The sequence below is a fragment of the Centroberyx affinis genome, unplaced genomic scaffold (assembly GCF_046629955.1).
Source record: "Centroberyx affinis isolate AG114_WGS23_722 - 3 ecotype Tasmania unplaced genomic scaffold, CSIRO-AGI_Caff_v1 ptg001849l_1, whole genome shotgun sequence".
In the NCBI taxonomy this organism is placed as follows: Eukaryota; Metazoa; Chordata; class Actinopteri; order Beryciformes; family Berycidae; genus Centroberyx; species Centroberyx affinis.
The window spans coordinates 65,820-79,679 of record NW_027280228.1 but is presented as its reverse complement, the minus strand read 5'-3'; the positions used below and the strand labels follow the sequence as shown (position 1 = coordinate 79,679).

Sequence of the window (13,860 nt, the reverse complement as noted above, 5' to 3'; positions counted from 1 at the left end):
CTTCATATCATCACCATATGATTCCACTGAAAGACGATAAACAATAATATCGAATTATCGCCCAGCCCTAGTTTCCATCATATCGGAGGTGGACAGCACTGACTGGATGATTTTGCATAAAAGGCTAACCATTATAGAGATGACGCTGATGTAATAATAGCTTTGTACTATTTAGTAAAGCTCCTTCATGTCTTCCTGAGGTGCCATAATTATCTAAACCTCCAGTCCACACATATTTGCGGACTGGCGTTGGCTTTTGTTTCCTCATTTATTTTCATCTTATATTCCCCTCTTCAAGTCTTGTGCTTCCTCAGCCAGTGTGTGGTTTCGTTAGGGCCGGGCTCTGCAGGGATGGAAATTGTTGATTTCCACCTCCGTCAGCAGCTGAAGTCGCCTCTCCGCTTCTCCAGGCAGAAAGGAGTTTCTAAACATAGCCTGCCGCGTGAAGACCTCGGGGATCTAGAATCCGGGGGGGGGGGGGGGGTTCCTCCATCCTCACGCTCCTAGGTCACCGGACGCCGCTCTGCAATAACGTCTTCGCTAATGGTGAACCGAGTCTGTACTTAAAGCTTTGAACGTTAGAACGAGGGAGCGAGTCGGAGAGGACGACAGCATCTTTGCCTCATCTCATGGCTCCCGGCACGTTGGCCCGCGGAGAGACCGATGCCATAAATATAAATGAATTTTCTGAGGTGTGTGTGTATGTGTCAGCACTTTCCCATTATGTAAGATGTGTATTCCTGCTGCATTATAAACACTTTGTGTGTGTGTGTGTGTGTGGGACTGCCACCCTATGCAAGGTAAGCATGTACCTGGTACTCTATGCATAGGAACATAAGTGTGTGACATTCTGCTGTAGTTCTACTGTAGTGCAGCTCATTGCCAGGTGATGGAGGTTAAGACTCATCCAAACAGCCTCCCAGACATCATTGAGTCGGAGTCGGCTGCACTGGGTTCATTGCTATGCCGTGATGAACAGCGCCGTGTCACATAGTGATGTCAGAGTCACTGCTGTGGCCCTGCCTCAGCACAATGCTGACAGAGCCTGTTAGCCAAGATGCTCACGATGATGTGGGACGCACTCGCACTCGGCAGATCCGATAACGTGACTGGATTTGCATTGTTTACCTAACTATCGGAGGCAATCTGATTCTGGAATTTCCGGAGCAATAAGGTTAAGGTGCAAGCAAGTAAGATTTTTACTAAAATGACCATATTATATCTGTGGGGGGTTAAGGTTATTGATCAATACCAATGACTCAACGATTAGCCTACGTGGCCAGTAGAGCTGCAACGATTAATCGATTAATCGATTAATTGTCAACTATTAAATGAATCGTCAAAATTCTGTTTCCAGCTTCTTAAATGTGAATATTTTCTGGTTTCTTTCCTCCTCTATGACAGTAAACTGAATATCTTTGGGTTGTGGACAAAACAAGACATTTGAGGACGTCATCTTGGGCTTTGGGAAACACTGATCCACATTTTTCACCATCTTCTGACATTTTATAGACCAAACAACTAATCGATTTATCGAGAAAATAATCAACAGGTTAATCGACAATGAAAATAATCGTTAGTTGCAGCCCTATTGGCCAGGTTTCTGGCTTTCAAAACTCACTTTCTGGCCCGTACTCTATTTTGGAACAAAAACTCCCCACCCACTCCCCGTTTCAAGTTTCAATTCAAGTTAACCGAATGAGAAACTAAAGTGCAAAGTGCATATGTGGTTAGGAAGAGGTTTTCATTAGTTCGTATAGGCTTAGCCCTAATCTCCAGTCACAATCAACCCCTTACTGTGGGGAGCTTGCAAGTAAGGAGGAAGAAGCCCTTCTTTTTCCTCTGCACGTATGAAGACTGGTCGTTCGTCTGCAGCCGTGCAGCACCGGGACTTCAGCTGTGCATTGACCTGCTGTGGCTTCTTTGCCCCCCCCCCCCCCCCCCCTCCCCAGCCAGGCCATATGTTCAGAAGCGTGACTGTGGTGGGAGAGACAGCCAGCCAGCGCATAGAAAACCTCCCGACAAAATAAGCTGTATTCAGCCTGCGGCACTTACTTCCAGCAGCAGCAGCAGCAGCAGCAGCGGGGAAGCTGTCAGCCAGCGCACTGCGGTGTGTAGGCTTTATGTGCAGTGTGTGTGAGTGCGTTACGTACAAGAACACACCGCTCTGTCTTCAGAAGGGCAAGTTTGTGTGCTTGCCCATGTCCAAATTAGAGGGTAAAGGCTAAACGCCATGTTTATGCAACGGATGATCTATGTGCTACCAGAGAATAAAAAAGACAAAACAGTGTCACACAGGATGAAAAATAGAGCTATCCTCTGACTAAATGCATATGTAGAGCTGCGCTTTTTTTCACACTCTCAATTTCTTGTCAGCAGAGAGTCTTACTCACTTATCCTGTAGTGGGCTGAATGTCTGCCCAGTGCGTCTTCTGACTCTCCTAGAACCTCTGCGGGACGGAGTTTATTCACTTGGTCCGGTGGCAACTCCATTGTCATAATTGTGTCTGAAGCAGTTTTATGTCAACTTCGTGACACGAGGCTTGTTTTTTTTCTGCTCCGGAGTTGAACAGTGGTGTTGGCCTGAGATCAAAAGGTCTGTCAGCTGGAGGGAATGTGGTGATTACTGACTCAAAGACAAGTTTCTCCTCTGTAGATTGGTTCTGAGAGGCTTTAGATGTGAATACGATAATGACAGCTGAGTGTCTCGTTGCCTGACGTCTGTCACATGAATTCGTTTTAAAAATAATCTGGCACGAGTTGGTGTTGGAGGAGTTTTGAGCAAGTTTCACTTTTAACTTTACTGGATGAACGCTGCAGTGCTGCTGTATAATTAGAGCTAACTATGTCCCTCTGTTTTGTGCCACCCTCCAGGCCTCATGGAGCTGGGGACTCAACGACTGCTGTGCACCAGGGAGCGCGATCCACGCCTGGTTCCCAGCAAGCAACCTTGAAGGGAGGGAGCCGCAATTACCCCTCCGCCCCTTCTTCCCACCCCTCCTCCTAAATTGCCCCCGTGGTGACACTGTCCTCTTCCCGTCTGCGCGATGATAGGCAAGCTGAAACAGAACTTGCTGGTGGCCTGCCTGGTCATCAGCTCCGTCACGGTCTTTTACCTGGGCCGCCACGCTATGGAGTGCCACCATCGCATCGAGGAGCGCAGCCAGCCGGGCGGGGTCCTGCCCCTGTCGGCGCTGGGAGGCAGCATGCGGACCACCCTGCGGACGGGCCAGAACCTTAGCACGCCTTTCGTTTACAACAAGGACATGCCGCTCGTCTTCATCGGCGGCGTGCCCCGCAGCGGGACCACGCTCATGCGGGCCATGCTGGACGCCCACCCGGAGGTGCGCTGCGGCGAGGAGACCCGCGTCATCCCGCGCATCCTGGCCATGAAGCAGATGTGGAGCCGCTCGGGCCGGGAGAAGATGCGCCTGGACGAGGCCGGCGTGACGGACGAGGTGCTAGACGCCGCCATGCAGGCCTTCCTGCTCGAGATCATCGTCAAGCACGGCGAGCCGGCCAACTTCCTCTGCAACAAGGACCCTTTCGCGCTCAAGTCGCTTTCCTACCTGGCCAAGATCTTCCCCCGTGCCAAGTTTGTGCTCATGATCCGCGACGGCCGGGCCTCGGTCCACTCCATGATCTCGCGGAAGGTGACCATCGCCGGCTTCGACCTGGGCAGCTACCGGGACTGCCTAACCAAGTGGAATCGGGCCATAGAGACCATGTACACTCAATGCCTGGAGGCGGCTGATAAGTGCCTGCCCGTGCACTACGAACAGTTGGTCCTCCATCCCGAGAAGTGGATGAGGACGCTGCTGAAATTCCTCAACATTCCTTGGAATGACGCTGTGCTCCACCACGAGGAGCTCATTGGGAAAGCTGGAGGAGTATCCCTATCCAAGTAAGTCTTGCCGACACTCAGCCGTAGCCTCAACCTCAACCCCAAGCTCTGACATTTTGTTTGTTGAGGCTTTGAGAGGTATAAGTTGTAGCAGGGTTATAAATAAGCCTTCTCCATCTCCTTATGATATCTTGTAGTGTCGATGATAGTTTGAATTGATGTGGGGAAATACTCTGTAGAAAAACATGTGCATTAAACATGAACATGGACAGTTCAGTCAATACTTTTGAAAATTAACAAGCCCGCCATAGCTAGAGACCAGAGAACCAATGTTCAAATTTGTGATACCAGAAAAACTGCTCCATTTAATAAGTTGGAAACTGGGGACTGACTTTGTCAGTGTTTAGTTGAACTTTTGTAGTCACTACAATTTAATTGTAACCATTTAAACCAGCAAATGAGCCCATATACTAGGGCTGAACAATTAATCGAAATTTTATCAAAATCGCAATATGGCCTACTGCAATTTTCAAAACGCAGGAGGCGCAATATTTGTTAAAGGCGAAATGTGTGTCAAAATACCATTTTAAATGAAATATTGTGGTGCTGCAGAGATGTCCTGGCCTACACGTCATATTCTACAGACTTAAGAAAACATCTTTGTTTGGTACAGATCCCTGCAAAAATCACACCATAATCATTTTAATATGTTTTTCAATGAAAATGAGAATAATGATGTAAAAATTATCATTCCCTCTAATATCGCAAATCATATCTCAATTGCAATATCAGTCAAAATAATCGCAATTAGATATTTTTTCAAAATCGCTCAGCCCTATCACATATGTTACATCTGTTACATCTCTTTAAGCAATTCCCTCACACTGAAATTGCTGCTCTTTCTTGCTCTTCATTACTTGTTGTTTTAGGGGCGAGTAACTACCATGTAAAACAGGAGTCAATGACGTCTTGTCTGTGCTATGTCTAAAACAAGCTTATACGCCATTCAGTTACTTCCAGTACTGTAAAAGGGTTAGGCATATTACCAATGAGGACATGGAGAAACACCATGCATCACTGTGGTAATCTGGGTCACGCTGTTGGTCATTGACAGCTCATTTTTTCGGAAAAGGTTCCTCACCATTTTGGATACTTTTACCCCTCAGGAATGCAGGCCTTTTGACTTTAGTGTCTGGAGGCTGTCCGCTGTCATGAGTCATAATAAATATATCCCCGTTGACCCTGATAATGAGGCAGCGATTTGTCCGGAAACCTCGTTCTCGCAAGATACTTCCTCTACAGCTGCGTATCTGCTAAATAGCTCGTTGCTGAGGTAATGGCGGTTGAATAAATATTTGGTGTTCAGTAAGCGCTTCTGATTTGTGCCAGGCTCAAAAGATATGCGTGGTGAACTGGTCCAGAGCATATATCGCATTCCCACTGCAACAGAAATGAGCCTGGGCTTGCCCATGTCTGCCTGCCTTGTAACTACTAAGCCTAGAGGGAAGAGAAAACAAGGAGAAGGGAAAATTGCATGTAGATAAGTAATGTATCTAGCGTTAGGTGGAGTCTAATGGTAACACTTTTTTATCTAATCTCAGTTTCTGGAGGCCTGAAATATAGGTGGGCAGCTCTTGGCCTTGAAATATATCCGTCCCGTATGTTTTCACAAAGCCTCCAGACTTTCGATCATTACATTTCATTTGGGAATTAAACGTCCTAGTGCTAGGGCAAGGTGAGAAACCCGCTCATTAGTCACTTGAAACACACGAGCCAAAATAAATCCCCTCATCACTACGTCTCCACTACTGTACTGTAAGCAGGTTTTCCTAATGGCCCTGCCCGGTGTCAAGAGTTGTTTTGGTTTCTGTGATTTGGGGAAGTTGGCCTCTGGAAGTCGTTGAGGAAACGCCGAAGGGGTGCAACCCCATTCCATACCTCCGTCTTCCCTCCTCTGTTACCACCCACTTCCTGCCACGTAGCACTAGAGCACGCTCCACATCCCCCGTAGACATTTGGATCAGGTTTTGTTATTGTCTGCGTATGAGGAGGCTCATGGTTTTTATTAAAAAGCTTACGACTAACATCCATTGAGCAGTTTTCCCTCTAACTGCAGTTTCTCTCCACTATACTCCTCCCACCCAACTCATCCCCCTTCTCTCCCTTTCCTCCAAAGTGAGGGTGGATTTCTTTCATTCGGTGGAATATTCTAATTGATTACATATTTCATCTCGGTTTCATTTCTCTTTCCTTCCGTTTTCCTTCTTGTGTTGCACGCTTTGCCTCTCCTCAGTCTGTGAGCTTAGTGTTTAGAGCCGAGCAGAAATCATTTGTAGAACAAAGAGGCAGCAGATGAAGAATTAGAGAGGATGAGCAGCAGATCTCCAAAGCAAATGAACCCAAGTTGAGCAAAGTGTTCATTTTCACAAAGGCACCCAACAAACATTCATCAGATATTAGCTGATCCTTGTAGGGAAATGATCTATTCTCTTGCCCTCCTCCGGTGAGGTCAGAGTGCAGGGATTCAGTTTGTTGCTCAAGGGCACTTCAGCAGGGCAGATGTTTGCTGACCCGGGGGCTTGAACCTGGGTCTTGTAGTTGCAGGATGGTCTTTCTAACCCCTAGGCCACCCTGCTGCACAGCTAGATAAAGAGGAGATTGACCTGAGTCATAAACCTATAGATAATATCCAACGACCAGACCGCGAAGCTTAGCCGAAATGACCCACTTCACCATTTTAAGTCTGGTAATAACAGGCACAACAATGAAGTCGCTGACCTCTTCAGAATGGATAACTGCAGGCTAGCCAACTGTCTAGCTTGCAGCATTCTTGCATTGCTATAGTTTTGCATGAGAATGGTAAGAAAGAGTTTTTATTTGACCTGTGACCTGGAAACTGTTGCCAGGCCCTAGAATCATGGTCGCAGATGAGGTCATGGGACTGGCAGAGGACCAGAGAATGAGTTAGACAAGGCAACCGGAGCCAGATCGACTGGAACCCACATATCTTGTAAAACCCAAAATTAAAAGAGACATATAGCCAACTGAGCATGCTTGACTGCTATTGTATTTTATGATTTCAACAATGAATTGTGTTTGAGATTGGTTTGGTCTTTTGAATCTGGATAAGTGAGTTTAATTCACTTAGATGCTTGCCCTTTCACTGTATATCAGATCACATACGACTCCACGTCTACTTGGTGGATAGAAAGCAGAGGACTGTATTGGTGTCAATGTGTTTTTACATGTTTTCATCAGAGGAGTTTTATCCGTCCGCTTAAGTGTTTGTTCACTAAATTAAGTAAATTAGGAAAGACTTGTCTTTAGATTATTGTGCAACCTGCCTGAAATTGAGCATTCCCAATATACAGAAATGGAAAATTAAGGATAATTGTTCAGCCAACGCAGTGGCTAGACATTTCATTTCCCGATATATATACACCTACTTGATCAAATCACCAGGGGCCTGTCTCACGAGGCCAGTTTAGTGGGTTAGCAAGCTAAATTTGGGTTTAAGCCTGGCTTTTCAGTCTCATGAAGGTGGCTCACTTTTAACCGGGGTAGATCACCATGGTAACCTATGCTGCACAGCTAACCTGCTCCGGAGCAGGTTAAATTAGGCTGTCGAATCCTATAAAAGGCCTGTCTCCGCATCAATCAGCTCTATGGAGTCACCATTCCACAGGATCCCAATATGAACAAAAACATTACAGTCAAATGAAAGTAACAAGTAAAAAGAACTGGGCAGGGGGAAATTATTGATTTAACAGATAGTAAGAATGGCTGTTAGCAGGGAGGCTGTGTTTATATCTAAGATATCATATTTATTAGGCTACTTCAGATATATTACATGTTTGTAACATTTTCAGGTCATGGACCCACTCTGGCTCTAAAATAGGGCTCCTAGCTTACATTAGTTGACCATAGTTATCAGTTTAGAATTAAATTTAAGCGTATTGTTGCATATTAAGTGTGCTGAACTTCTGTCATGGGAACCGTGATTAGTAGACTGCACTGATATTCCATCACCACAGCCCAGGGCAACATGAGGCGACTTTGTGAATATGAAATCTTTTCACAGCCTCAATGTGATGACACAGTATTGTATCAATGATAAGCATGAGCATTGTGTCTCAATGATGGGCAGTGATCAGAATTGTGTGTGCTTATGTGATACGACCTTTTCCCAGCTGAATCGTATTATTTTTGCCGCTGCAATGACCTGTTTGCGACAGTATTTGAAGGCAGCATAATAGCTAGAATACCAGCTATGTGGCAACATTATGCTGCTGCACGTTGATGTTAGCAGAACTGATGCCTATCATGTGCGACCAAATAAATGAATCAGTTTGTGGCATTTGGTCACATCTGCCTCAGGTAGGCTAACTGTTTTTGCAGCGTATGAAAAGTAGAATGTAAGTAAAGTTGGTGGGGAGGGGGGGGATGGACTCCTGAGCTGTGATGAACTTATGATCTCCCCCCACACACTTCTGTGGAGCTGGCCGGCCAGTCTACAGTAGCACTACAAAACTATCATTTCGTTCACCACCAGGAAAACTCCCGGTACTCCAGATGGCCAGTCTGCCATTGATGCAAGATGTTGGTTCTCATAGTCTCTATAGTCTCCAAAAATAATACTTGGTGGAGGAACATATCCCTTTCAATGTTATTTTTTTTGTCTCCATATGTAGCTAGCTAGCCTAACTCGTATCCAAATAGGTGTAGCCACCTAGAGTAAAGCGTAATGTCAAGATTACGTTTCCCAACATATGATTATGAATTATATTTTGGCAAAATGAAAGTGAAATGGTCATGCTTGGTCTGCATATATGCTGAGAAAAACAGGTACAAAACATAACTTGTTCGGTCTTCCATATGATTGCATGAGTGTCTGGTCATCATTCAATGGCAACAGACATAACCAACATCCCACTATCTTATATAATCACATTATGGAAGCTATATGAAGACCGTTCACATTCATCTGTCGCTAGTTTCTACCAACCAGTAGTCACAGTATCACCACAGCCATCCTCCTTAGCCTGATGAGAGATTTGAGGAAATGAGTAGTATTGACTGGTTCATCGTGTTAATGGAGGTCATCTATAGAGCCAGTCTGCAGACTCCTCCAAGGAATCCACCACAACAGGACACTGCAGACTGCAACTCACTCCGACTACCTCATTAATTGGCAGAGATCCTTTTTACACCCGGGGGAGGCATGGGAAGGATGGTGAACGAAGGAGCTGCTGTGTGTGGCGCATTGGATTTTTCCAGCCCATCTTTCATTCTAATCCCTTGTTGTTACTGCAGCTGTCTGTCTGGCTTCCTGGTTTGCTCTTTATTGATTGAAGTTGTGATAGCACTACTGTGATCACGCTAGGAAGCTTCAAAACTCTACAAAAGATGTAATAAACTAGAAGTCCTTTTCGTAACTTCTAACATCACATATTTACATAGTACCTGTAATGGGACCAATAGATTCAATATTTTTTTTAATATGCTTTTCCAGCCTTGTAATGAGCAGTCAGAATTACAAATGTGCACACCATCTCATTCATTTTTTCAGTTTTCAGAGTGTATAAGGTTTCAGTCAGTTTCTATTTCTTTAAACGGTGTATCCTTTTTTTATGAAGACGTAATCCTTTCATAAATAGAGCAAAATATACATTTCAAGTCTACATATAAAAGCTTCGGCGACTTGATGATAAATCCTGTAAACCAGGGGGAAAAACTCAAACGCTCGGCTTAAGATGCTGCCAGGCATGTCGTGCTTCAAGCCAAGATACCGTGGAGACTCTCAAGTGCTCTTCAGCCATGGCGCTACAACACTGGAGGGCCACGACTCAACTGCAAGGACCCTTGGGTTCCCAGAAAGAGCAAAACGTCCTTGCGTCGCCAACCTCTCAAAACACTCGTTCACCTTCAGCTGTGTCCAACCAGTAGAAAGCTTTGTTTAGCCTCGCTGGTTGAACGAGACAGTCCTGAATGCTGAACTTAACTCTTTTCTAGCACAACTGCAGAATGCCAGAACATTTGAAATGCAAAGAGAACGCGAGGCTGAGAGAGCGAGACTAAGAGTCTGCTCGGGGAAAACGGCGTGACAAGAGCTCCTCGGCATCCAGACATGACCCTCTGGCCATTTAGTGTGCACATCACCCCTCAACACATTGATTCCCATCAAATATTAATAAATGGGGACCTTAACCAGAGCCCTCTGAGCCGAGCTGAAGATAGAGGCTGGAGATAATGCGTCGTCCAGCGTGTCCACAATCTCGGAACCCATCGTCTATCGGTCTCATCCGGGCCAAGACTTCCTCTTCCGTGTGCCAGTCATCGTTTACAGTCCGATTAGCAACTTGAGACGTGAGAGTCGAACATTTCTCCACACAATACGCAAACATCGATACTTTTTTGTAGGTGTTTTAGGTCCAGACGACATTTCGGCGAATCTCTATAAACAGATATCTGCATATGAGACGTCGTCTCTCAACTCCGACTCCATTCTCGCGTCTCAAGTTGCTAATCGGACTGTAAACAATGACCAGCGCACGGAAGAGGAAGTCTTGGCCCGGATGTCCGCTGGCTCCACCGGAAACCCCGAAATATTGGCCGTCGCCCCCAGAGTCTAATCGTCGTCAGACCGATAGACGATGGGTTCCGAGACTGGGGTGCCCACATCAGACAATTCAAAGCAAAGCAGGCACAGTCCAAGAAGCTTTGAGAAGAAACAGTGGATATCACAAAGAATCACAATCTGGTTGAGAGATTACCTTAGCTGGTTGTTTTATACCAGTGGTTTTCAATCATGTGGCATTTGCTTCCAAGTTCCACCTCCATTCTCTACCTGTTCAGAAATAGCAGGTGGACAAAAGCTGCTTTCTAGATCAGGGCTGACTAGCAAAAACAAATAAAATCTTTCATCGCAGCACGCCATCTCCCTGTGCTCTTATAGGCTTTTGTCCACCATCATACCTCATCCCTAAATGGGCCCTGATATGATTTTATCTAAGGTACATGTAGCCTTCAGGGCGATGCAGCTGCATTTTTACCATCGTGAACATTGGTTCCCTACCTCCTCAAGTACTTTGCCCACAGTGCATTAAAGCCAACCCCCATGACACCTGGCACAAAATGCCTCTTCTTGCCCACTAAAACCACCGGCACTCCTCCCTCTCTACCATCCCGGGGCTTCAGGTCTCTATCTGCATGGAAATCTCAATCAGCGGACAGCCAGGCCCCCGAGCGGGACCTCCTCTTAGCATTAACATCAATTACTTGGCCTTGATTTAGTGGAGGCCTCGCCTAGCCGGGAGACCCGCTCCATTACTTATCCCAGAGCAGGGAGCTCCTTCCATCCCTCCTCCCTAACTCTCTCCCCTATTTGCGATCTTGATGTCTCTATCCTATTCTCCCTTATCAACCATTGGTGATACAGAACACCGCCGTGGGTAGAGGAGGCCCGGCGATGAATAATTGACAAGCTAGAGGCCATTAAGAGCATGAGCTTGAAGGGAAGTGGTCATGTGACCTGCGGAAAGGTTTTTGTCGCATTCGAAGCCGAGAAGAGAAGTGTCTCTGCCTCGTTTGCTCTCTGGCTTTGGGTGCAAAAAAATTGTTAGCGTGATAAGAGGAGACATAAAGGCTGAATAGTCGTGTCCGTGTATTGTCTGCCTCGCTTTGTGCTCCTTTATAGTACTGTTGGTCGGTATCTGGCCTTGAGCCATGGTACCACTCCAAACACTCCTTTTTTAAAGGAGAGTATTATTCAAAGTCAAACATTCATATTAATATTTTAGCCCAGAAGTTGCCCTCATAAGCCAGACGAGTAGCAAATAATAATTTGGACAAATAGGGTGAATCTGTGGTGTCTCAATTAGGATGGATGGGGCACTCTCTCGGTTTGTGATTTAGTTTGATAAGTCGGGTGTGTTTTTACATAAAACTCTTGCCTAGAGCAGCTTTCAGCCTTACTGACACAAAAGTAGGAGCGGGGATTATTAACATGGATGTTAAAACTCAGCAAGGACATCTGGAGTTCACCAGAAACTTTCCTCACCGGCCCTCCGGAGCAGCCAGGTTGAAAGGTTGTTTTTTTTTTTTTTCCCTTTAATCTATGCAGCGCAGATGCAGATGCCCCTCTGAGGAGTGTGGACGCTGTTTTAAATATTCATACCAATTAGCATCTGCTCATTAAACACAGTCTGCCATTGCCATCTGACGGCCGTGGCGACAGCAGAAAAGTGAAGCATTGGCTGTCGTCGTTTGAGATGACTGCCAACAAGGAAATGACCCATTTTTTTTTTGTGTGTCAAATCCCTCGATTTGTTTTGGTGCGTGTTCTGGTCGTCTTCAATTCTTCAATCGAGGAGAAGATCGCTCGCACCCGAGATGAACGGTCAAGCTGAGCTGCGTTCACGAGGCTCCGTCTTTGTCTATATCAGTTTATGTTCCACGTCGACACTTAGCAGCCTCTCGGCCCTTGATGGAGTTACCTAAAGCGATTCCCTGCCCATTTATCCGAGAGTGGATATTTGGATCGCGGCCCGCCTCTCAGAAACCATCTCCACCGTCCTCCTGAGATGACAAAACCAGCTCACTCTATTAATCATGCAGGAGACTATACCCGTACAGTGTAAAGATTCAATTGCAAAGTAAATGGATTAGGGAAAGTGAATTGCCATATTGAGGTATACAGTCAGGCAGGCAGCACAGGAGATGGAGAGGCCCGAGTGCAGACGGTAAATAGACCGTAGTGCTGTGTGGGGGGAGAGAGAAAGCAACCTGAATGAGAGATGGTAACGGCCAGAAGGATAAAGAGAATTGGCTTTTTTTTTTTTTTTTGGTTTCAGCACAGCAGAAGAGGCTTTTCAGCAAGAATGCAAGAGCGCAAGAGCGCTTAATACAACTAGCCTGGGGGAAAGAAAATAAAGCATCGGAGTGAATTCATAAGCTGCCATTGTCATTTTGCCAGAAGTATTTTTTTGTGTGTGTTGACTTGATCCCCATTCGCATGGGACTCATATTACCTGGAGACGTCCAGTGATTTATAATTGCTGAGATTGTCTGTGATTTTAATTCCATGCGAGTCTGCCATGTCTGCTATTTGTAAAGCAAAGGTTTCTGTGTGAATTACCTACTGTGTTTTGGTGAAGACAGACATCTGGTAATACTACTTTTGACCTGATTATACTACTTGTTTGTGGTTTCTTCTAAATGTGGAATCTCCATCTTCCTCTTGTCAATAATGAAAGCAGTAGTGCAATCTACAGAGGAAGGTGTTGAAAGCGTTTTTCGGCACGAACCAAGTTTTGCTTTGCGAAATCACGAAGTGACAAATTGTAAAATCTTGACCTTATACAGTTGTCTTTTCTTTTTTTAAGCCACACATTGAAAACGATTGAGAGTGACACTAGGGTCTTATTTCAGAAACAAACATTGCCTTTCTTTTCAGTTTAGGGAAAGGTTGGTCGTTGCATCACGGTGCTTCGAGATTTGTTTGCAAATTGTAAATCCCTGACGCATCATTGTATCTTGGATGCTAGGGCGTCTCTGTCCATGCGTTTGCTCTGTCCCCTGCTCTATCTTTATTTATAAGGCCATTCTGGGAAGGCTTGTATTTATGCGCCTGTATTAGTCAGGATTTATTTTTGCTGACTGTCACCAAAGCTCTTACAGAGTTTGGGAAGAAGGGCTTCATCATCTCTGCCCCGCACTGCATGGAGTGAGCCCGCAGAAAGACTTGAAACTAAAAGTAACTGACGACTCTTAATGAGTTTAAAGCAATTGTCAGACCTTGGGAAGATGAATCGGTGTCAGTGCTTTTAGTGTGGTGATGCCCATGCCTTTTAATTGTACTCTACCACTACTAGCACCATCTCTCTCTCTCTCTCTCTCTCTCTCTCTCTCTCTCTCTCTCTCTCTCTCTCTCTCTCTCTCTCTCTCTCTCTCTCTCTCTCTCTCTCTCTCTCTCTCTCTCTCTCTCTCTCTCTCTCCCTCTCTCTCCCTCTCTCTCT

General features: G+C 45.6%; 1 protein-coding gene across 2 annotated transcripts in view; it reads left to right on the top strand.

Moving 5' to 3' along the window:
- Positions 1-13,860, top strand: part of tpst1 (tyrosylprotein sulfotransferase 1) — a 45,545-nt gene that overhangs the window by 10,382 nt on the left and 21,303 nt on the right. For both annotated transcript variants that reach the window (XM_071529905.1, XM_071529904.1), the window contains exon 2: positions 2,875-3,904. In XM_071529905.1, coding sequence (XP_071386006.1) covers positions 3,048-3,904 — 857 coding nt within the window. In that variant the 5' untranslated portion in view covers positions 2,875-3,047. The remainder of the gene's footprint in view (positions 1-2,874; positions 3,905-13,860) is intronic.